Source organism: Sceloporus undulatus, chromosome 1 (genome assembly GCF_019175285.1).
Source record: "Sceloporus undulatus isolate JIND9_A2432 ecotype Alabama chromosome 1, SceUnd_v1.1, whole genome shotgun sequence".
NCBI lineage: Eukaryota > Metazoa > Chordata > Lepidosauria > Squamata > Phrynosomatidae > Sceloporus > Sceloporus undulatus.
In genome coordinates, this window is record NC_056522.1 from 362,292,316 (window position 1) to 362,317,593 (window position 25,278).

At 40.1% G+C, this 25,278-nt stretch overlaps 1 protein-coding gene across 2 annotated transcripts in view; it reads left to right on the forward strand.

Moving 5' to 3' along the window:
* RCOR1 (REST corepressor 1) overlaps positions 1-25,278 on the forward strand; it is a 157,178-nt gene that overhangs the window by 46,324 nt on the left and 85,576 nt on the right. For both annotated transcript variants that reach the window (XM_042445729.1, XM_042445730.1), the window contains exon 3: positions 24,301-24,384. In XM_042445729.1, the coding sequence (XP_042301663.1) occupies positions 24,301-24,384 (84 nt within the window). The remainder of the gene's footprint in view (positions 1-24,300; positions 24,385-25,278) is intronic.

Genomic DNA, 25,278 nt, shown 5'->3' on the forward strand with positions numbered 1-25,278 from the left:
AAAGCCTTCTTGGGCTGCACTTACTGAAGGGAGTAGTAATCCACAAAAGTTTATGCCAAATAAAACTTCTTAAAGGTGACCTACACTTTCTGGCAGTGCCTCTCTGGGTCTCTAGTTGTACCTGGAGAGGCCAGGGGTTGAAACTGGGGCCATCTGCATGCAAAGCATAAGCTGTGGCCATTCTCTGGGTATCATATGTCATTTGATGTCACTGGAGTGTCAATGAAGACATGTGAGGGAGAGATGCCAAAGTCACCTTGAACGTTACAGGCTGTCAACACCAGAGCACCTAGTTGCAGCTATTGCAAAGTATTTATATCCTGTCTTTTCTTCTCAGTTTGAGAGAGTCAAGAGTTCACAATGTAAGAAAGTAAACAAAAAATCCAAATGGGAGATAGCAAATAGAAATATATTAAATACAGGCAAAGGAGTAGGACAAAAAAAAATCTTAAGAAGTAGAAGCGTTGGTAATATAAAATGTGTACCATTTTCAGCTATGTGTGGTTGATTAAGAGAAATTCCTATATTCATATGATGGGAGGTCTGGAGATGAGTTGCTCCCATTGTGTGTATGTTTGTTTTCAAAATACAGACACTTCAGTCACATTATGTCTGCATTCCTATTCAGCAGTGATGAGAAAGACATAGTGTAGTTTTATGTCACGAAAGGACAAAGTACAGTCCTGGGACCTAACCCCCCTCCTCCAATTCCCAGACAGTCCTTTTTCTAACTTCCCCTAAAACATGTAGACCAAGAATGCTGAAGCCCACTCCAAATAAAAATGATTTTAAGGATTTTTTTTCTTTCAGAATTTCCCCATTGATTTCCCCTGTGCAATAGTGCAACTCCGTGACAAAATACAGAAGCCCCACCATACATCCCGAAAACACCATAGAAGCCCCCCCCCCAAATGACAGATGTCCAAAACAAACCTGTTTCTCATTTGGCTGGGTTTTTGGCTAGGCTTTTTTTTTGTCTCAGGTTTTTTTGGGGGGTTGAGGTTGGGGAGGCAACACCCATGTTGAAGTGTTTTGAGTCATTAGAAGGAGTTGGGTGAAAAACTACTGAGAAAGAAATATTTTTTATAAATTTGGTGTGGCTCATGAGGGGGGGAATAAAAATTGGTTTCTGCCCTCTCCACAGCTGTTCAGCCCTGCCTTGAAGGTGTAATCTCCTTTCCTAGGAGCCTCCAAGCGAGGCAATTCACTTTTCAATTAGATTGCATGATTCTATTCTCCTATTCAACATCAAACGAATCCATTTGTCAAAACCAGAAGTAGGCACCCCCACTCTTTTCTGTGTCTGTGTAGTCTGTGTAGTTCTTGGAGGGTCTTAGGGCAGAAAATTGGCTGCCTTTCCCCCTACATAGTTTTTTGTGGGTTTTTCGTCTGCAGACCCACCCACCCTGAGGCCTGCCATTAGCAACAGAACAATCCACATGCAAATCACTCCTGCTTTTCCAGGTCTCACAATATATATACCCAACTCCTTTCCAGGCAAACATTCTCTGAAGATGCCAGCCACAGATGCTGGCAAAACGTCAGGAAGAAACTCTTCTAGAACATGGCTACATAACCTGAAAAACCCACAAAAAAACTATGAATGCCGGCCATGAAAGCCTTCGACTTTCCCCCGCAGTTGCCCAATCCTGTTTTACCTTTTTATTTCATGGAGGTGTAGATGTTGGCTTGCCATTATGCAAGAAATGAATGGGGTTTTCACAGAGTGAATGGCTCTGCAGCTGTTTTGCTATCAATCTGTTCACTGACTAAATGTGGTGGTGATAACACTGAATGACACATACATTTCTATCACATGCAGGATACATTTGTCTGTTGTGTGTTGATCTGATACTCCTGAGAAAGAGCTGTAGCCCTGCATCTGTGGCTTCTATGGCTGTGACTTTGACAAAGGCAACTCATGGTGTGCCTTTATCCCCTGCAAATAAGGCATTGTTCTTTAAAAAAATGGTGGTTATACTGGATATTGGATTGGGGAGGAGGTCTTTTCGCTGTTGTGGTGTTCTATATATTTGTGATACTATCTTGTCTTTCTCCCAGTATGCTCAAGGGGATGTATTTGATCTTGCTCTCCATTTTATCCTTACAACAACCTTGTGAAGTAGCTCAGAAGGAGAGAAACTAGTTGGCACAAGGCCACCCAGTGAGCTTCATGGTTCATTGTAAATGTGAAGCCAATTCAAGCACTTTAACTGCAACATCACACTGGTTCAGCATGTTTTACAGTGAACAACTGATGCCTCTGTAAAGTCCACACAGAATGCCCTTTGCCCAAACAACTAATAGAAGCATATCATTTATGTATATTTATATGCAGACAATATAGTCCTTTGAGCCAGATAGCCTGATGCATACATACACGTACTGTCATACACGTGCTGGGGATGGAAGTGGCTCTTTAAAAACAGTGATAATGGGAACAAAATTGGAAATATTATTTTAAATAAACTGTAGTATAAACACAGAAACCACCAGCCAGCATGTGTAATCCAAAAAAGTAAACCAACCAAAGCCCCTATAACCAAAAAACCCCAAGATAATAACCAAACAAAACAACCGAAGGGTTCTGGCAAAAACTGTAAGGGAATAACAACACCCTGGAGCAAGAAAACATTTTCTTGCTCCAGGGTGCTGTTATTCCCTTATAACAGGGGTAGGCAACCTGCGGCCCATGGGCCAGATGCGGCCCGGCGAGGCCTTGGGACCGGCCCCAGCCTGGTCCTGCCGCCAATTGCCGCCGGGGCCTTTGGGAGGCAATTGTCTATAGAAGCCTCAGAAACATGCATTTATCTTAACATTTTTTAAAAAAATCAGCAATTTTTTTCACATGTCCTCCATTTTTTATTTAAAAAGTGCCCTCCATTTGAAAATTTTGTCCTACATTTGTCCTGGTTTGTTTGTTTGTTTGTTTGTTTTTAAAATATTTAATTATTTATTTTTTGGCTTCGGCCCCCCAGTTGTCTGAGGGACAGCAACCCGGCCCCCAGCTCAAAAGGGTTGCCTACCCCGCCTTATAGTTTTTGCCAGAACCCTTCAGTTGTTTTGTTAATCCAAAAAAGTATTTCCAAGCTCTGGATGAAATCGGTGGAAATTTTATCTTTTCTTCCTAGTTTACAATAGCTTTGGCCACCATTCTTGTTTGCCAAACCAATTATCATTTTTATTAAGTGTTGTCAAGTCAGCTTCAGCTTATGACAACTCTGTGAATGAATGAAATACTTTGAAGAGAGACCCTGTTGTTAAGAGCCCTGCTCAGATCTTGCAAACTCAGTGCTAGGGCTTCCTTGATGGAGTCATGCCACCTGTAATGCAACATTCCTCTTTTCCTTCTGTATTGAACTTCAAAACCAGACTGGTGTTTTACAAGCTTTATTGGGGTTGATCAGAGAAAATGAGGCATCAGAACAGCGTAATAGATCTTTCTTAGGTTCTGTGGGCAGGTGCAAGGTAAATATGGAACACTAGCAAAGTATTGCACTCTATATATTTTGCAAAATATTTAATATATGTTCCACTGTGGCTTAAGATGCATAGCCAATTACTATTACTGAACAATTACTAGTTTACAGTCTTAGTAACTATTGACCTACTCTGCCTTTCTTTTCAGTATATAATAATAATAATAATAATAATAGCTATTTATATTTTCCCGCCTCTCCCAGATGAATTGAGGTGGGATCACAACCTGGTATAAAATACAATACATAAGGAAGTACAGCAGTTCAATAAGATACGTGAACATTGACAATTAAAAACGGGGTAACACAAAGCGACAGTGGAGCAAGGATGTTCTCATCCAATTCACGGAGGTGGATCTGTGTCTTACATGAAGTCGGGTGGATATTCTCACCGGAAGAGCTTATGCTAACAGAAATATGGGAAGGAGGTCATGGAACCAAAGAATACCTCCTACATGTGCAAAAATAAATCTAGAAAGATATTAGTGTTGCAGAGAGTATATTCTAGAAAAGGATCATTCCTCTTGGCTTGATACATTAGAAGGGAAAAGAGGTAGATATCAGATGATTCTCTGCTCTCTCTGGTGACAAGAGCTTTGTGCTTTATTGCTAACAGTAGCTTCCCAGGACCTGAAGCCCTTTTGGCTAGCCATAATGAAAGAATACATGTCCTTTTGTGTCAGGAAATGGAAGAACAGAGAAGGAGATATTGATTTCTTAACACTGGCCCTTGCTGGTAGTTGTGAATTTCCTGTAGTCAGAATCCTTATCTGTCCTGGCCAGTGCAAGCTGAGGTGCCGGAAAAGAGAGGGTGAGCACAGTTCCCGGTGGAATGTGCATTTTCTGAAAACAAATTTCTTGGTCTAAGATCTTTCTCCTTTAACTATCTTGCTACACAGAGTGCTTCCGTTTGGATATGGAGAATTGTAGTTAAGCTAGTTGTAACAGGCAGGAAATGGCAATTGGACCTCCTGCTGTTTTCTTCTTAAAAAATAAATAATTGGGATGTGTAAAGAAGAGCAGAGTGGGCCATTGCATGTATAGGTAGCAGGAGGATGTCTGTCCCCATGTTTTAGTGATGAAAAGATGCAGATAACTGCAAATGTGGACTTCAATGAGAGGCAAGTGCTTGGATACCCTTTCTCAGTTCTGTCACGTCTGTATCCTTATCTCGTATGTATGTATGTGTGTGGGAATCGGAAGAAATAAAAATTTAGAAAGCGTATCTTAGCAACTGACTGTAGAGTTCTGAACATATCTGATCTAATCAGGTTTCAGAAGCTAACCTGGGTTGGGTCTGATTAGTATTTGGATGGAAGACCAGGGAATATAGACTTCCTCCGTCATTTGTTGCTTTGCTTTTCAATGCCTTGCTCTTTCAATCCTTGCAAATTACAGACATGTTCCTTTAATTTGACAGGGGTCCTACCTGTTCATCAGTTCTTCCCTAGGAGGCTCCTTTGGGACTGTGTGTGGGGTGTGTGTGTGTGTGTGTGTGTGTGTGTGTGTAGTGTGTTAATTTAACTTTTGCATACGTTCAAAAGTGATATATAGAGTGTTATTCAGGTTTTCAGTGGCCAAAATGCATTTGCAAGCTAAAAATACCCTGGGTTCCACTTTTCAACCACGTCCACTTTCCGACAGTCTTCCGATCCCTAACCCATTGAATGAGTGGGTGCTTCCTTTACTAAAGATCTCCAGGAGCATTTGGGGAGGGGGGGGATCCTACCGAAAACATTGATGCCTTACATGGAGGATGGGATTTTCTGAACAGTGCCTGTTTGAAGTCTTGTGTGTCATTTCTCTATAGCATATGCCAGAATGCCTTCATTGGGAGAATGGTACACTTTGTTCTTTAAGACAAGCCACGTGGGAAATCTTTTCAGATGAATCTTGGTTACTGTTCCTTTCTTTTAACACTTATTTACATTCATGTCATATGAAACTGTGAAACTTTACACTCTTGGAAATACAGTAACTAGTTTCTGCTTGGTTACAGTGCCTCTTCAGTAGCTCTTCTGAGTCTTATTTGTATTACATTTCCATCTGATTTTAACTAGGCTGTAAGATGATTTCTTCAGTAGTTTAAAAGACTGTGATTAAAGGGTTTCCTAGCCTGAGGGACATTTTGTAGTGCTAAGTTTACCAAGGTACCTGGTATCTGTTTTCTTGATTGTCTCTCCCTCTCTCTCTCCATCCCTCCTCCACACATCACCCATAACTAACTAAAACATACACAGATAACAGAATGATATTCCTCAATTTACATAGGGCTACAACCAGCATTTGATGAGGAGTCTTCTAGTTGTACAACAGGAATTCCTAGTTGTACAACAGCACAGGCAGCTATGGATAAACACATGTGTGTATCATCTGGGATAATATGAAAAACAGAGCATTGACAACTTTTCCATTTCATATCTCTGCTGGGATTATGAGTGTCAAATATGAAAAGATCTGGCACATCAAATTTTACCTCTTTTATAGGATGGGGTAAGGAGAGCCAGTCTGGTGTAGTGGTTTGAACATTGGATTATGACTCTAGAGACCAGGGTTCAAATCCCAGTTTTGCCACGTGAACCCACTGGGTGACCTTGGGCAAGTCACACACTCTCAGTTTAAGAGGATGGCAATGGCAAACCCCATCTGAAGAAACCTCCCAAGAAAACCTCATGATAGGTTTACTTTAGGGTCACCATAATATGGAAATGACTTGAAGATACGCAACAACAACAACGGAAGTGATGGAATAGAGGAGGTATGACTGCTTGTTGTCTCACAGGCATGGCCAGATGTGTTTACAGGTAGCTCAAACAAATCTTAACCTTTGAGTATACCTCCTGTTATGGGGGAGAGGATGAATACCTGTCTCTGTTTGCCTTGGGTTTGGAGAGCAAGTTGTGCTAATATGGGTAGATGCTGCCCTGCAAGTACCAGGGTAAGTGGAGAGGGAACAGTATATGCAGCTTGCATGATTTTGCCATGGCTTTCCTGGGTTATCAGTCCCCATAGCCTGGAGTTACCCACTGTTGTCAGTTTGTCAATTTCAGGGCTGTCATCCTCATTCCTTTACTGTGACTCATGTAGTTGGGAGTTAATCAGAAGCCCAGTAGCCATAGCCAAGGTGGCATCGGAGGAAAGGGTTTCATACATATAACTACTGGTGAGGAAGTGACAGATAAATGATAGGTAGAATGTTATATTACTCTTTTCTGTGGCCACTGTAGAAATTAGTAGGCTACTGCTGGAGGCTTTGCAGCTTTCTCCCTCCTTTGTCAGCCCCCTATCCAGCTAGTAAAGTACTTCATGGGCTGGTGACATTATATTGATTGACTTACAAGGCTGAAGTGCATATAGACAGATCTTGGAGAAATTACTTTTAGGAAGGGTACAATCCTTAGGTACACTGATTTAACTGTAGTTCAAAGGTGCTAGCTTTTAAAGTGCTTAGGAGCAACCACAAACCCTTCTATTTTTGAATGGCAAATACGTTTATTCTCTTATCTCAAGATTAGAGAGGGGAAGAATTGGTGGAGAGCAGGGTGTGAGCAGTTGCACAAGGTGATAGACATTTGGTTAGAATATTGGTATGTTGTAGTTTCTAAACTGGCCTACATTCCTTTCTTTTCTGCTTGAGGCAGCACATAGCCAAAACTAAGACACTGAACTCTGATGGTAGCAGCACACCAATTAGTGCACTCCTCCTCACTTTTGCCCTAATTTGTTCCTTTTGTATACCCAGCTCTGACATCCCAGTGGAACATTCCTAATCCCTCAAGTAAAGGCAGGCTGAGGAAAATCCATTGTGGCTGTTTGTATGTAAGAGGAGAGAGAAGCTTATTGTATCGGGCAGAACTAGAGAATGTGAAGGGAGAATGCAGAGGGCTGCGGTGGTCAACTGCCAAACTAAAAACTATAAGCATCCTCCACTCCATTTTTTCTTGTAGCTTTGATACTGGGGTCATTCTTATTTGGAAGCAATCTTTCAGGTGAAAAGTGTTTAAGCCCAAAGAAACCTGAAGAAAGTTAATGTAATTTACTTGTAAATCAATCCCAACAAAGAAAAATGGGAGAAGTCAGTACAGTACCACATGAATCCCAGAAAACCTTACTTGATGGGTTATTTCCATATTCCATATTTATTTTTTTAGTCTGGAATGGCTATGGTTTGTTTAACTAATGACAATGCCATCAAATTATTATTCAGTATTTCTCCTCTGGAATCTTCCATCTTTTACCAAACCACAGAAAATCTGTACTTAAAGAAATGTCTTAAGTACCTAAGAAATGCTTAGCTTCCCGCTGTGGCCAATCTATGTAGAGACCAAAAACAGGACATGGGAAAAGTAGCACCCTCCTGCTCATGGTCCCCAGCAGGTACTGTAAACCCCCCCCCCCAATACTCTAGGCCAGGGGCTCCCAATCTTTTTGACTCGTGAAGCCCCTTTAAAGAACCAGTTTCTATGGTGAAGCCCCTAAGAGGCCTACCGTATGTCTTACAAGTTAATGGTGTTTAGGGTGTGTGTGTGTGTGTGTGTGTGTGTGTAAGAGATGGGATAGATTGTAATTTTCATGGAGTGGCCATGAACCACCTAGGAAATGCAGAAGGAGCCCTAAGGGTTCCTCGGAGCACAGGTTGGGAACCGCTGCTCTAGGTAATATGATCCTCATAAATAGTAGCCACTGATAGCTTTCTTCTCCATGAATTTGTCCAATTTTCCCAGTTCTCCTGGGCAATCATTACTACTTCTGTTCTATGTGAAGAAAAAATTCCTTTTGTATGTCCTAAAAGTTAAGACAGTAGTATGCTCAGTACAAGAATAAATTAGCTTAGTGGAGCCCTGGTGGTGCAGTGCTTAAATGTGAGTTTCAATCCCAGGGCTTCAAGGTTGCCGCAGCCTTCCATCCTTTTGTAGATCAGTAAATGAGTACCCAGCTTGTTGGGGGCAATTGACTTACAGATTGTAAACAGTTTAGCAGGTGTCAAGTTCACTATTAAGCAGTATAGAAGTGTAAATGCTATTGCTATTAGTGCTATGCTTCCTTCTTTCTTACAAAAGCATGGTTTTAAGATTCAATGCTGTACAGTATTGGACAGGTAAAGCTATTGCCGTACTTCTACTCTGATACATTTTTACTCTGACCTTCTCCATTAGTGCCATGCTACTAGTGTGTGCATTGTTGTTCATAATTCATAAAACACAAAAAACTGCACAGTAGCAGTTAAATGGAAAGGTGTTGGTCCATTAAAAAAAAATCATTGTTTTAAGTTGCTTCTCCAGTCAGTTCCATTTTAGCACTGTGTTGATTTTTGTGTGTCTATCTTACTGATTACTGGATCAGCATTCAAAAGTTTTCTTAATAACTCTTGAAAACATAGGGGAATACACACACACACAATAATATAACAATAGATTTAACAGAAAGGGTACTATCAGACCTACCTTTTCAAACCGTTGTTTCCTCCAGTGATAATGCCAATGGTATAGATCTTACTTCCTTTTGACTGCACTATAGACTGACATCACTGGCAGGAGAAGCCATGAGAGTACCAACTTTGATGTTTTTCTGTCCACATGTGGAAAGTATTTCTATTCAGACGGTCTTTTGACTAGGATGAGGAAACATGTTTTTGCACAGGAGTCCAAACTGCATTATGTACAGAGTCTTGGAGACCACATCCCAGCAGCAAGTGTACCTAAGGGGCCAAAGGGCAGGGTTACATCAAAATATGGGGGACGGGCTGATAGTATTTTTTATTAATTTGCCCATTTTCCCACCAAGCTTACAAACACAGGTCAGTTCTGTGGGTGTCTGCTTAGGTGTAAGCTCTTATGCAACTGGCTTTGGGCATACAAAGCAGAGCTCAGTTATATGCATAATCCAGTGAAAATAAAGCAGAGAAATTGGCCCCGTGTTTTATTATTATGAGAAAGAGAAACTTGGTCCACTTTTTCCACACCATGCAATTTCATACAAATGTATCATGTCTTAGCTTATTCCCCCCTCCCCCCGAAGTGCCCCAGGCATTGTAACATTTCCTCAAAGAGAAATGGTGTATGATCTGGAAATAAGACATTTCATTGTTAATAAAAGTCCCAAAGCAGTAGACGGGGGGAAGAATTGCCTGGAGGATAGCAGCCAAGACATTCCAAACTTTAAAACAAATTATTTTTGTCTCCACCTGATATCTGGTTCAAAATTCTGGAAGATGCAGCACTGAGGCTGAAGAGCTCCACCCTTTATTAATGAAACTTTCTTTTCTTGTGAAAGAAAGTGTTGCCTTGCCTCTCGCCCCAAGCAGATATCCTGCTGTATGATAGGGCCAGCCTATCTGGGAGTCATAATGGAAAGATTACAGCCAACCTATATGACAAACAAATGCTTAACTAGTATGAGAATAACTTAGTTGTAAACCAGAGGGTCATGGTAATCTTTGCAAGGCTTTTGTTAGGCTAGTTGTTGTTGTGTGCCTTCAAGTTGTTTCCTTCTCATGGAAACCAAGGAAACCTGCCAGGGATTCCTTGGCAAGATTTGTTCAGAGTTGGCTTTCCCATGACTTCCTCTGAGGCTGAGAGGATGCAACTTGCTTGGTCACCCAGTAGGTTTCCTTGGGCAATTGGAGGTTTGAATCCTGGTTTCCAGAGTCATAGTGCACAGCTTAGCCACTACACCACACTTGCTTTGTGTTAGGCTAGCAGACCTTATAAACTAGGAGGGAAGATCTTGGGATTAGTGTAGCTTTTTTACTTGTTGATATGATTTATATCTCACCTTTCCCCCAAGTAAATAAAAAAGTACACCCTTCATTTAACACTCTCTTCCCCGCAGCATGTCAGTTGCCAAAAGCCTGCATGAAGGATAACAAGGAGAGGGGTCAGTCCCCTTGGAAGAGAGATCCACAGCCTACAAGCAACCACTGTGAAGGTCCTTAGTGGCCAAAACAAAACAAAACAGTATGAGACCCCTATGTTCAGATTACCATCTCTTCATACTTTAAAGGATATTTGGGCATGGTAGATTGCATTCAGTAACATTTTCTCCTGCTCCCCCTCCCTCAGATACCCATTGTTCTATAAGGTAAAACCTGTTGTTGTGCACATTTGTTTCTGACTTATAGTGAAAAGTACTTGTCTGAAATAACAGTGTGGGGAGGGAAATGGTAATTAATCTTCAATAATTAATCTGCTCTTATATATTTAAAAAGGTGGTGGGAGATCTGATCATAAGAACCAGGAAACATTTGCTTCGATATTCTTCTTGTCCATAAACTTGTTAAGTGGTCATTTGTTGTTGTTGTTGTTGTTGTTTCTTCAAGTAATTTCCAACCTAAGATGAACCTAACATGGGCTTTTCTTGGCAAGATTTGTTCAGAGGAGGTTTGCCATTTCCTTCCCCTGAGGCTGATAGCATGTGACTTGCCCAAGGTCCCCCAGTGGGTTTCCATGGCCAAGCAGGGAATTGAATTCTGGTCCCCAGCGTCATAGTCCAATGCTCAAACCATTACATCGCACTGGCTTTCTTGTAATCAGATAATACCAAATTAGGAGGAGTAACTGATACCCCAGAGCACAGGACCAAAATTCAAAATGACCTGAATAGACTTGAAAGCTGGGCCAAAGCTAACAAAATGAAATTCAACAGGGAGAAATGTAAGGTACTGCACTTAGGGCAGAAACATGAAATACACAGATATAGGATGGGGGACACCTGGCTGAATGAAACTACGTGTGAAAGGGATCTGGGAGTCCAAGTAGACCACAAGTTGAACATGAGTCAACAGTGTAATGCGGCAGCTAAAAAGGCCAATGCAATTTTAGGCTGCATCAATAAAAGCATAGTGTCTAGATCAAGAGAAGTAATAGTGCCACTGTATTCTGCTTTCGTCAGTCTCCACCTGGAATATTGTGTCTAGTTCTGGGCACCACAATTTAAAAAGAATGTGGAGAAACTGGAGCATGTTCAAAGGAGAGTGACTAAAATGTTGAAGGGTCTGGAAGCCATGTCCTATGATGAATGACTTAGAAAGTTGGGGATGTTTAGCCTGGAGAAGAGAATGTTAAGAGGTGATATGATACCACTGTTTAAATATTTGAAGGTATGTCATATTGAGGAGGGAGCAAGCTTGTTTTCTGCTGCTCCAGAGACTAGGACCTGGAACAATAGATGCAAGCTACAGCAAAAGAGATTCCATCTCAACATTAGGAAGAACCTCCTGACAGTAAGGGCTGTCTGACAGTGGAACACACTCCCTTGGAGTGTAGTGGAATCTCCTTCCTTAGAGGTCTTTAAACAGAGGCTGGATGGCCATCTGTCGGGGATGCTTTGATTGAGAGTTCCTGTATGGCAGGGGGTTGGACTGGATGGCCCTTGTGGTCTCTTCCAACTCTATTATTCTATGATTCTATGACACCAGCTAGTATTATATACAATCTTAGCTTGGTGGTAAATAGACCATTTCAAGTTATTTTTGATCTCACGATTGCACAGCTGATAGTAGAGCAGGTGCCAAGGTCTGAGCTCACCCCTTGTGCAATGGTCAATCACTCACCAAGTCAACAGTGAATGATCGGGCTCTGTGGCTGCTCATGAAATGGCTTGACTTATTGTGTATACTCATGTATAAGTCTAGAAACTTAAGTCAAAAAATTAACCCAGAAAACCCAAGTCAGCATATCCACAGTTCAATGTAAGTACTGTACTTTAACTCTTACTTAAAAAAGAAATCATTCTCTGCTGAAAGGCAAGAGTGTAATCTGTTCTGGAAGCACTCCCCTTTGCCACATCCTCCCATCTATCCAGCCTTTACAGTTATGCCTGCTGGAATTTAAAGGTTCTTTGGCATTGTTTTCCTTTGCTTAATTCTATAGATCCTTTGTTACGTACTCCTGCATTTTATCCTTGGGTCATGTCAAAATCCATAATTTTGGCCTGCAAACGTGCCCTCAACTTATACATGAGGTCAACTTACAGTTGAGTATATGCGGTAACTAAGGACTGCACCAATGCAACCTATCAGAAGTTGCAACCTATAGTGCAGTGATTTCTACACCAGTGGAGTGCCTCAACACAATTCCAGCTGTAGTCAGAGGAGGGTTGTGGGAGAGGTTTGGCCATTTTAAAATTTTAATTCTACCTGTGTTTTAGGGATATCAGAATGCAAGAAGGATTTTAAACAGACACACAGGTAGTATCTGACAACCCAGGTTCAACTGCAGAGGTTTCTGTTGTCTCAAGTATTTCTGCTGCAGGAAGAAGGATTTCATTGCACGACAGGTGGGCTGTGGTTAGCATCAACAGTACATGCTGCTCCTACACCTTAGATGTTTATTATAGTACATTCCTGCTACAAAAATAAGAGAGATTTTGAATTGTATTATTTTATCTAGTTATCTTGCCATTCTTACATTGCAAGTACTTGTGTGAGGTTTATCATATTTTGCTAATACAATCTGGTCAGGGAAACAGAAAAAGAATGGATGCAACAAACACCCCACCCTGCCACCTCCCCGCTCTTCAGGGTTAGAATTAATAGCTGTGGTTTGGAAATCCAATGATAATTTACAGGTGCCCCCTTTTGTGTCCTCTCTCTTCTCTCTTTCCCAAAACGTTCTGTTCGCTTTCAGCATTATACCCAGCCAACAATGTACTTGATGGTGGTAATTCAGCAAGGCACCCCAGTTCTCTCGCCAGTAAATCAAGTCAAGGTGGTTTCTTTTTAATTAGGAAATGAAGAATAGTTGAGGGAGCTGGATCTGTTTACCCTGAAGGCAAGAGGATTGAGAGGTGATATAATAGCCACCTTGAGATAACTAAAGGACTTGTACACAAGAACTGGAGAAAGTTCTGTTTTCTGATGCTCCAGAGTATGCAAGCCAAACCAGTGGATTTAGATGGTGAGAAAATAAATTCTTGCCTAATAGGAAAACCTTCTTGATGGTAAGAGCTGTTTGGCAGTGAAACAGACTGCCTCAGAATGTGGTGAACTCTCTTTTGCTGGAGGTTTTTAAACAGAGGTTGGATGGTTGTCAATGATGCTTTAGCTGTAAATAATTGGGAGGTAGTATGTGTTCAGGTTATATTACCTTTCACATCCCTTTCAGGTCTCTAATTCTATGATTCTTGAAGTAGAATGTGGATTTTTCTGTACAAATATATACCTGGTTCCCTCTAAAAATTGATATTGATGGTGTATTTCTGTTCATTTGAACTGGCATTCAGGTTTTCCAAAGTATAATATCAAAAGCACCAGTTGGTCAAGATAACTAGATCACCCCTAACAGAAGAAGGGGGAAATGGAGGCATTTATCATATTATGAGAATCTAGTGTTAACTGGTGATCTGGTTGATTTCTCTCCCAGGAATCTGGGGAGGAAATCCACCGACAAACTTGTATGATACTGTGGATTGAGTCCCTAATTTGTTAGGAGAGAAATAAACTAAAAGAGGCAGCTGTATCCAGCTTTGTATAATATAATAAACAGACCTCATGGATCAGAGCTCTGTAGTTTGTATAGGCTGTGGGAAAGGAAAGTGTGAGCTGTGGGCTACATGTGGCCCCTGGACCCCACATTTATAGCCCCTGAAGCCATTGCCAGACCTGCAAACCTCCAAATTCCATTCGCCTCCCAAAAGGTTGGTGTGATTTGAGGGTAAAAGTCACCCAAAATTGTGCAGAAAGCTCCACAGATGTGTAAAACCACACCACCTTACCCACACATCACCTCCAGAATCTCCAATAATTCAATATACTTATGTTTTCATCTCTGTCCTTTTTGAAATGAGAACAGAAAGCGAAGTGCTGTCATACAGAAATATTACCTACCATCATAGCCAGTTAGGCAGTTGAGTATGAAGGCCCTTTTGTTGGTGAACCTGCACCTTGGATTCAGTTTACATCTGGATTCTAACAAAAATATTAATTTACTTTCACTGATGCTTCTGAAGCCTACAGGTTGTTAGTTATATTACTTGCTTTTATTGAATATTTATTTTATTTTTATTGCATTTTTAAAATAATTCTTACTTTGTACAAGAAGCTTAAAGGCTGCCTAAAATAGTATGAAAATGCTAGTTCTGACATGAGAGAACATTAATGTGGAGCAATAGCTGAATTCCAAGGCTGGAATGACTAGTTTCTTGATGGAGAACCATCCACAACAACAATGAAAGCTTTAAAATCTTAAAATCTTCGTCAATCTAGGATTACTTTTTCTACAGTATACAGCTCGTCCTTTGAGCTCAATGTTGTTCTTGGCACAGCTACATTGCAAAACTAAGGCAACGACACCTCCTCATTCTTTTAATAAGCAGTTAGCTACTTTTGAGTTATTGGGTATCTTCCTTCAGCTACAAGGTTTCCTCTTTTATTTGTACAGTTGGCCCTCCGTTTTTGTGGGGTATTTGTTCTGAAACCTCTTGTTTCAAATATCAAAATAGTTTCACCAAATTAGGATCATCAAAAAGTTACACTGTTAAAAAACTAAACATATTATAATAGGCTTAAAAAAACCAATCTCAAACGCATCTGTAAAAACATACTGCTTATTTTTGTTGTTAACTGCCCTCAGTTGACTCCAACTCATGGCAACATTGTGGATGAGACATCATGTCTTCAACCTCCCTGCTCATGTCCTGCAGGCCCAGACCTGTGTCTTTGAGTCTAGCCACCTGGCACATGGTCTTCCTCTCTACCACCTTCCGCCTTTCATAGCATCATCATCTCACTGTCCAGCTCTCACATCCATACATGATAATGGAGAATACAATGGCTTGGACTATCCTCACTTCAGTGTTCGGAGCGATGTGTTTACTGTTTATGATCTTGTCCAGTTCTTTCATAGCTGCCCAACCTAATTCTAGTCTTCTGATTTCCTGACTGCAGTCTCAGCTCTGATCAACATTTGAGCCAAAATATAAGAATTCTTGGATTTCAGTTTTCTTGTTGTTTGAATTCTTGTAGATCTTCTATGGTCATTATTTTTGTTTTTTTAATGTTCAGCATTAATCCGACCATGGTACTTTCCACTTTCACCTTCTTAAGTAATTGCTCTAGGTCTTTGTTTCTGCTAGTAATACTGTATTGTGGGCATATCTTAGGTTGTTATTATTATTATTATTATTTTATTTTCTTCTATCCTGCCTTTCTCTCACTATAGGGATTCAAGGTGGTGAACAACTATAAAACAATACAATTTAAAAACAATATAAAGTATTTAAAATACAAACCATTAAAATTTGTATAGCCCAGCATTCCAGTCCTTTCAGCTTAATAGGCCTGACTGCACAGGAATGTCTTTACCTGTCGTGAGAAGGATAGTAAGGACGATGCCATCCTAGTTTCTCTAGGGAAGGAGTTCCAAAGCTGGATTTTCATGATAATTTTTATAAGTCTGATTTTCTTAAATCGATCTGCTTTCCTTCTTTGACTACTGAGGGCTGCTTTAGTACATGAAGGAAAATCATTGATTGTGATAGGATGTGTTAGTGAGATTGGAAACTGTCTTCTAGTTCTCAGTTTTTAAAGATCATGCTACCAAATTCCAACTGCTGGTTGATTTAATTTATCCTTCCATGGTCCAGCTGTTCTCTATATGTGTTTGACTACAACTACCACCATCCCCAGCAAATAGTGTTGCAGCCCAGGGGATGAGGAATGAGGCTTTTGATCCATAGAGGTGGGTGGTAAGAGGGATTCTTAATTATTAGGCATTTGAATTCTAGGAATGTTCTCACAATTTGCAATTCCTGAACTTCTTGCCAACTGCAGGAAGTATTTGCAAATGCAAATGAAAGAGTTGTTGATTTTATTCCAGTTAAGTCACCCTCCCACAGGGATTAACACTCAAGCATTAACACCTAGGACTATGGTACAGTTTTTGTGGCTAGTGGGGCCCCTTTGCATTGGTACATGCTCCAAGGAGGTCTGTTTGTACACTGTTCTTTTAAATATTTCCCACAATTGCATCAGAAGACACCAGGTATTTCTCTGCCCTAGCCCTGTATTCCCACGGGGGAAGCCAACAAGCAGAATGTAACAGCACCCTTCTTGTTTTATGCAACTCAGCAGTAGATATTCAGAGGCATGTCTGTTAGTATTTTTATACCTTTAAGTTGCCTGTTGAGTTAAAATGACCCCATGAATTTTATAGGGTTTTCTTAGACAGGGAATATTCAGCGAGATAGTTTGTCATTGCTCTCCTCTGAAATCTAGCCTATAGCACCTGGCATTACCTGGAGGTCTCTCACTGAAGTAGTAACCAGGCCTTGCCCTACTTAGTTTTCAATATTAGGCTGAATTAGGATCTTATGCCTTCAGGGTATTTAAGATTGCACTTGGAGGCATGCTGCCAGTGATATGGGAGGTAATACACAACTATCATGACTACTAGCCACTGATACCCCCATTCCAACTATATTGTGGGAATAGCAGGAAATGATGTGCTGTTGTCATAGAATCGTAGAATGGCAAGTTGTCATTCCTAAATACTCTTAAGGCACCAGATCCATGTGCCTTACTTAGATGAGAGACTGCAAACTAATAATAATACTAATAATAATAATAGCAGCAGCAGCAACAACAACCTGCCTCTCCCCATGGATTGAGGCTCACAACAACAAACAATTAACAGATAAATAATATCAGTTAAAAAGACAACAGTTAAAACACACATAAATTAAAAAGGACAAATAAGATGTACACACGTTAAAACAATTTCCACATATAAAATTCATCATTTAAAATTCACAATTTAAAAATAATCTGGATAAGACTGGATTTTAATGCTCTTTTAAATTTGGACAATGTATTCATTTGTTGAATCTCTTCCAGCAGGTCATTCCATAGTCTTTGGATAGCTGAAGAAAAAGTCCTCTGGCTGACAGTTACCAATGTAGCCCCATCTGAGCGGATTAAATGTGCAGCAGTGTACTGGGTGGATTATATGGGAGGAGGCCATTCTGTAGGTACCAGATGCCGTAGGCTATATCTCAGAGGAAGGAATTAGCAAAACCACTTCTGAGTATTCCTTGCCTAGGAAAACCCTGTGAAATTCATGGGGTCCTCATAAATCAACAGACGACTTGAAGGCACATACAGACACAGTGTCATCCATTGTTGCCACCACATAGAGACAGTGGCTCACTCAGGTGCACTTTGCTGAGACCCCCTCCATCTTTGAGCATAACTACTCTACAAAGTTCAAGCAGTTTCATACCATTTCTCTTGGCTGGGCTTCATCCCATACAATCCTAAAATTTGTGGTTTGATGAGGTATTTCAAATTCTCTCCTAGAGAGTTCTGATGCACTCTCTTGAATTAGTTCCCAAAGTACCTCGGTATAATCCTCAGCTCTTCTTCTCAGGGGTGCTGGTTTAGGAACCCAGGACTTTGGAAACTGATGTGGACATCTATCTAGCATCATTGAACTACAAGTCATGGGATTTCATAGGATATAGCCATGGAAATTAAGAGTGGTACAGCAGACCCTTGGTATCTGCTGGGGTTTGGTTTCGTAAATACGAAAATCCATGGAGGCTCAAGTCCCATTAGACATACTGGCACAGTAAAATGGTATCCTTTATATAAAATGGCAAAATAAAAGATTGCTTTTTGGAATTTATATATTTTTAAAATATTTTCAAGCCATGGACGGTTGAATCTGTGGATAAAGAGGGCCAACTGTATTAAACTGCTATAACTGTGTGCTGCTGACACACTCCTACAGAATCATATCTGGCCTTATTCAGAAATTAATAGACTGGCAGAACCAAAATGTGGCAGAAGTTCCTGCCTTTCTGTAGAAGAAGTCTTTCTGTCTGTGTGGTGGTGATTTCCTCAACAGAGGTAGCACACAATTAAGTTGGTTTGAAATGAGTTTTGTACCAGTTACAGGCACGTAATTTCGTGAAGAAATTTGCTAAGACCTGCTCCTCTTTCTTTCAGCACTTCCTTTTTTAACTTAACTAATTAAATTCAGAGAGGGAATAAGGGTGTGGTGTTCACAAGCTTTAAGAGACATTGACATCTATGACTTACTCTAGCAGATTTTTGTATAAAAACCTTCAAGTCTGTATTTTAACCTTTTATAGGCCAACAACAAGATCAATGTCTTCTAGCTATGTTTTAGGATTGGAACAAAGAAGAAAATGAATACAGGTTATTAAAACACAGAATTTTCCAAGTTTTAGAGTATTGCTATGAGAGTATTTTTTTTTTAAAGTAACACAAGTAATTGTCTTTATATGGTAAGTGCAAAACATCAGGAGTACTGATTGTGATGTTAAAAGTTTGTGACAAGTTTGTCCTTTTCAAGAAGCAGTCTCTTCTCTGCTCCTATTTGCTTTTCATGCTGCCCATGTTTTGCACCTGCACCCAATATATGAATCTCTTTCCCCCCTCTGCAAACATCCAGAACATTTCTCCATTCATGCACCAGGGCGGGTGGGGACCTGCCTGCTCCAAACTGGTTTGAGGGTGGTAGAGAGGAAGCTTTGGCTCACTCAGATAACTGGTTCTCCTACCATCTGTCTTTCAGCTGGGCAGTTCCTCTGCTGTTAGTGAAATGAACAGTCTGATTCCCAAACTCTGATTCTTCTGGTATTTTGTACTTTGGCTCCCAGAATCCCAGACCATGGGCAAAGATGGCTGAGGCTTCTGGGAGCTGAAGTCCAAAACACCTGGAGGACCAGACTTTTGGAATCACTGGAATCACATACACACATCTCCTAGCGCAAAGAAGTGTGTGTGTGTGGGGGGGATGATCCCCAAATTTTTGTGATTAGCTGACCCTTTCACACAGTAGCCAATTTGTGATAGTGCCCAGGGTACTTTGTCTGCATTCCTATGTACCCATAGGCTCACAAATGTTGGAGAACCCTGCACTATAGAAACACAGCTAATATTAGATCCCCATTATTGATGTCCTCTGATCCTACTTCAGTGGTAATTGTGTTTGACTGTTCCTTTTAATGCAAAACACCCTCCACGTTGGGTGTGATAACCAGGGTTGCCAGGTTAAGACTATTCCAGGTCCTGAAATTTTGGGGTCAAAACCTGAGGCTTAAGATGCATTTATACTGTAGAAGCAATGCAGTTTGACTCCACTTTAACTGGCATGGCTTCACTCTACAGAATCCTGGGATTTGTAGTTTTGCAAGCCACAAGCACTCTGGCAGAGAACGCTAAAGGCCTTGCAAAACTATAAATCCCGGGATTCCATGGTATGGAGCTACAGCACTTAAAGTGGTGTCAAACTGCATTATATTTACAGTGTAGATATAACCTTTGGGCCCTTCTGATGTGTCACAAAACAGAAAGGCTCTGGTGATGTTACAAGGTTTGAAATTAAAAGTAGTGGCCCCTGGTGATGTCATTATCCACAATACCTCAATACTTTTCCATGACATGTTAAATTAAATGTATAAAACAATGGCACACAATAAAAAAGCGAAGAAAACAGATATGACAATAAAAATAGACCAGTTATTACATTAAATAACCATAGTAAAAAGCTGAAGAGAGAGAGAGAGAGAGAGAGAGAGAGAAGAAAAAACCCTATATAACTATACTAAACACAAACTTAACCTAATTTATGTAACACAGATATTAAAAGCTGACTTCCCACTTTCTTTCCAGAAGTATGTGTGCTAACTTAAGGTGGACTCTCATGACCTCAAATTGATTTGCCAACCTGCCAAATATACTTTTATGAAATATACAGTGGGCACTTGGTATCCCATGGGATTTGTCCCCCCTCCCCCCAATGGATACCAAAATCTCTATATGCTCAAGTCTGATTAAATAAAGTTGCGTAGTAAAATTGTGTTATATAAAATGGCAACATCAAGGGTTCCTTTCTGAAATTTATATCTTTTTGGAATATTTTCAAGCTGTGGATGGTTGAATCCCTGGATAAAAAATATGTGCTGATGAGGGGCTGATTGTACTAATTTTTGAAGCCTATAAAGGTTATTTCCTCCCCTCTTTCTTAAAAATTATTTTAAAATGCTACCAATCTTTTGAAAAGTTATCAATTGATTTTTGCCTTAACAGCATGGGTAGTTTGTCCATTTCTGCCATCTCAAACATTTTTGATGCCCAGTCTTCTATTCTTGGAATTTTTGTGTTTTTCCACAACTGAGCATAAAAGATTCTTGCTGCTGTGATCATGTATAATAAAATCCTTTCAGAATAACATTTTATTTGATCAGCAAACAGTACCAGTAAAAAGAGCTCTAGTTGGAGGAGAATTTTAGATTTAAGTATCTTCTGGATGTTGGACTACAACTCTGGAGACCAGGGTTCGAATCCCAGCTCTGCCACAGCACGAATCCCAGCTTGGCCCTGTGGTAGGTTTGCCTTAGGGAACAACTTGAAGCTACCCAACAACAACAACTATCATAGAAGCATAGAGTTGGAAGAGACCACAAGGACCGTGCAGGAATTCTCAATCAAAGCACACCTGACAGATGGCCATTCAGCCTCTGTTTAAAGACCTCCAAAGTAGGAGACTCCACTACACTCTGAGGGAGTGTGTTGATTACCTTCTGGATAATCAATGTATTAGTCCCACCCCCCCACCCCCGCTTTTTTGCCTTATTACACATCCACCAAAGATAGAATTTTCCTTCTTGCTGCTTGCATTTCCGATATACGTTGTTGCAACCTGCATATATATATATTTGCTAGCTTTACTGGTGTTAATATTAGTTATAGATCTTTTTATAAAAATTCTCTCTTAAATCATAAGATAATGTAAATGTTAGTACATTCTGCCACATTTTCTCCCATTGTCCCCATTGCCAATTTTTTTTACCATTACCAAAGCAATGATTTTGCCATTTTATATAAGGGACACCATTTTACTACCTGAGTGTATATAATGGGAGTTGAGTATCCATAGATTTTGGTATCCATGGGGTGGCTGCCCAGTCCCTGTGGATAGTATAGGCCCACTTTATATTATAATATCTTACTCTTATTTCACTTTCACTTTTATCCATCTTATAAAAAGATTCCTGCTCAGAGATCCATAAAGGCAGTTTTGGGCATAGCTGAGGTTTACGTTTATTCCAAGCCCTTACAGTGGCATGTCTAATATAATGTTTATTATATAATCAGCATTTTTCACACGTTCTCTCTCACACATTTTTCAAGGCACTCCTTTTGCCTTGAGATTCCTTTTCCTAACCCACAGACTGGAGAAAAGGAGTCAAGCCCTGAGATCTGGTAACCTTAGTGATAACATATTGTCAGCAAGGCCTTTCCGCAATCTGCTTCTTGTCTGACTCACTTTGATCATCTAATACTTGCTGATTCTGCTTCATTAATCTTCATTAATTATCTTGAATTTGTCATGTAACCTGTCATGTTAATACAGGAGTGGAGAAGCTGTAGTACTCTAAATATTTTGTCCCAGGGGCCCAAGTTTCCCCCCCATGGTCCCTAGTGGGATGTGTGTGGGGCATTTTTTCAATTTTTAAAGACAAGGGGAGACGAAGGCAGAGGTACTGTGCTCTAAGGTCCCATGGAGGATGATGCGACCCCCGCATAGTTGGATATGTAAAATGTCCAGAATTACTAATGACAGTAAGGATGTAACCCTGAGGTTATGCATCTACTTCCATAGCCCCATCCTTGTAAATCCTTCCTGTTTCTCCCTTAACTGTGACTGAGTGGTCCAGTAGTTAGTTTTTCTCTTGTTCCATACAAGTGCAGAACCATCACCACTACCACTATTTCTGCCAATATGTGGTCAGATCCCTCTGGTCCTGAGGACAGGGAAAAGGCATCCCATAGGCAATTTTTGTGGCCCCTGAAGCCCTCCAACAAGTCTCAAAGCACCCAAATCCATCATAAATAAATAAATACCAACTGCAAAACTGGCTACAGCTGTGGTGGTTTATGTCTCTCTCCCCCTGATCCAGAAAGCTCTCCAAACCTGCCAAAACTACAAAAGTAGTTAAAAAAAAGCATCTGAAATTGTTACAGTGCTACTTTTGACATGGCCTAAACATGTGGTGTGGCCTGCATGGGAAGGTTATCTGTTATGGGGTTGAAGATTGACCCTATCCAGGTGACCAGATAGCCACCTTTTCCAGGAGATGTCCTACTTTTCAACTTTCTGCCCAGGAGGAATTTCAAAATGTTCTCCATTTTGAGCATGACTAAGAAGCACAATTTTATTTTTGTATTAGTGTTTTTAATTTTTATTTTGTAATGTCTTGCATTTTTCTTGACTATCTCATATTTTTTGTGCCTTGTCCTTCTTTGTGGTTGGGATATCTTGTCACCCTGTCTCTATCCCCCAAATAGTTGTTCACCCAGTTCTAGGCAAATAAGACCATTTAGAAAGCATATGTGACTAAATATGTTGTGGACTGTGCTTTTCTGTTTTGTAGCTATGGTTTCTTAGAATTTGCTGTATTTATCATGTGTAATGAATGCAATATCATGTTCCTGGTTTTGCAATGATTATTTCTTAATCTTTTGCAACTAATTACAGGACATTACAGTACTACTAAACTGAAAAATAATAGTTTTTTTGTGGTTTTTTTGGGCTATGTGGCCATGTTCTAAAAAATTTTCTTACAATAATAGTTCTTATTGTAAATGCAGTGCTTCGGCAGATCCAGATCCAGCATCTGGAATAGGATTTAACATTAAGGATTACAGAAAATTGGAGGTTTTGCTGATCATAAATGGATAGTCTAATAATTGCTTCTGTTTTGCTTGCATAGTTTAGGTAAATTCATATTTGGAAAGAATATATTTCTGCTTCCTATGGCAATGTCGATAAATCTGAACAGGTCAACTCTATTAAAGTTTCTTTTTTTAAATAAAACCTCAGTAGGACTGCAGGATCCTGAGTAACTTCTTGACCTTTTTCAAGAGTCTAAATTCTTGTCTTTTCCTGTTTGTTCTAACTAGTACCTTAGTTTGGAACATCCAAGTTAAATATCCTAAACAGAGTGAAAAGTAGGTCCATCTCATTTTCATAATTTAGTTCAGGATATGACTTATTTGGACTATATGGACTAGGGGAGTTTGTTTTACATCAGGGGTAGGCATCATGTTATTGAATTGCAGTTCCCATCTGTTTTAGCTATTTTAGCTCATTGTGGAAGCTGCAATCCTAGCAAAATTTGGAGCAGCATATACTCTGACTTCACACTCTGGAACTCCTAATGTTAAAAAAAGAACTGGTTTAGCTCTACATGCTGACATAACGTGGCTTGCCTCCTGTATTTCTTTGCTTGCTTTTCTTTTTCTTTTGGATAGGCTTGCAGAAAGAATCAAATAGCAGCCTCTTCTGGAGTTGTGTTCCTTCTCCAGAAAGTTATGTCTAAGATGTTCCCAGAAAATGTCTGACGATGAAGATCATGGAAACTATGTGTTTTTCATTCTGTTGGGGAAATATTGTTGGGGAAATTATTATGTTTGTGTGTGAATTTATGTAAAGATTTTGAGAGTCCAAGGAACCTACTAATTCACCATCTGTGATTCTGCCCTCTCATTTTCTTTTGTTACTGTTCGGTAGCAGTAAGGTTGCATTTGCCCTGCAGAAATAATCCAGTTTGGCACCACTTATACGGCCCAGTGCTATGGAATTCTGGGATTTGTAGTTTGTTGTGGCACCAGAACTGTCCAAAATAAGAGGCTAAAACATCTCACAGAACTATAATTCTCTGATTTACATAGCATTGAACCATGACAGTTAAAACAGTATCAAACTGGATTATTTCTGCAGTGCAGATGCAGCCTTAGATTTCACCTTGCTAGTTCTTAAATTAACCCATTGCATATCTGTTTCCTTTTCAGCTAAACTTGCAAAGCGGTCTCAGGAACGGGAGAATCTTGGTATGCTGGTCTGGTCACCCAATCAGAATATTTCTGAAGCAAAATGTAAGTCACTGGAGTTTTGCATTTATTTTTTCTTCCTTCTTTTTACTGAATGGTCTGTTTAAACGATAAATATAACAAGGATACTTTCTCAACAGGCAATGTTATATACTCATCTACCTTTTTATTGTGCCTAAAATGCAGTTGGAGTGTCACAGCACAGTCCTCCTTCCAACAACATTTGTTGGACAGCTGTCTAAAATACTGAGAGAAGCTGAATGAACACCCTTAATGACTTTTCTTCCTAATTGCAAGTTTCATGTGCATAGTTCTCAGATTTCACACTAATTCTGGGCAGATGTGTTGTAAGCTGATCAGAATTATGATGGTAAATCATAGAGAGGATCTTTGGCTTAGCTGTCTTGGAGAGGGAAAGGGAAGACGTTAGAACTGCTTAACAACAGGAAACAAAATTATCTGAGAGTGGGGCACTTGTTAAGAGTACTTCAGTTGAAGAATAACTTTCAGGAGTGTTTCCAAGTGTTCATTGACATCGTATATGCTGTAGTTCTTGTAACTACTTAGTAAGTTCTATTGAACTAGTGAACTCACTTCTGAGTAGACATATATAGAACGAATGTTTATTACTAACATAATTTCTTCTATTTTCCTGTAGTGGGGAGGAGACAATCTTTCTGCTGGATCTTGCTCTTCATCTCTTTCTTTGAAACAGGGTTTCAACAACTGTCACTCAAATTCGCCAGATCCTTCCCCAGTTTGCGTCCTGCCTTGTTTTCGCCAGGATGTGGCTTTCACTGCTTTGGCACTTCAGGGACCACGTGGGTCTTTGTTTCTTTGTTTGCCTGCTAATGGGTTGCTCTCAGACTCAACTTATCCAGGATGGATAGTTAATGAGCAGATGGTGCAATGTCTCTTTGGGCAAGTAGTAAGCCTGCT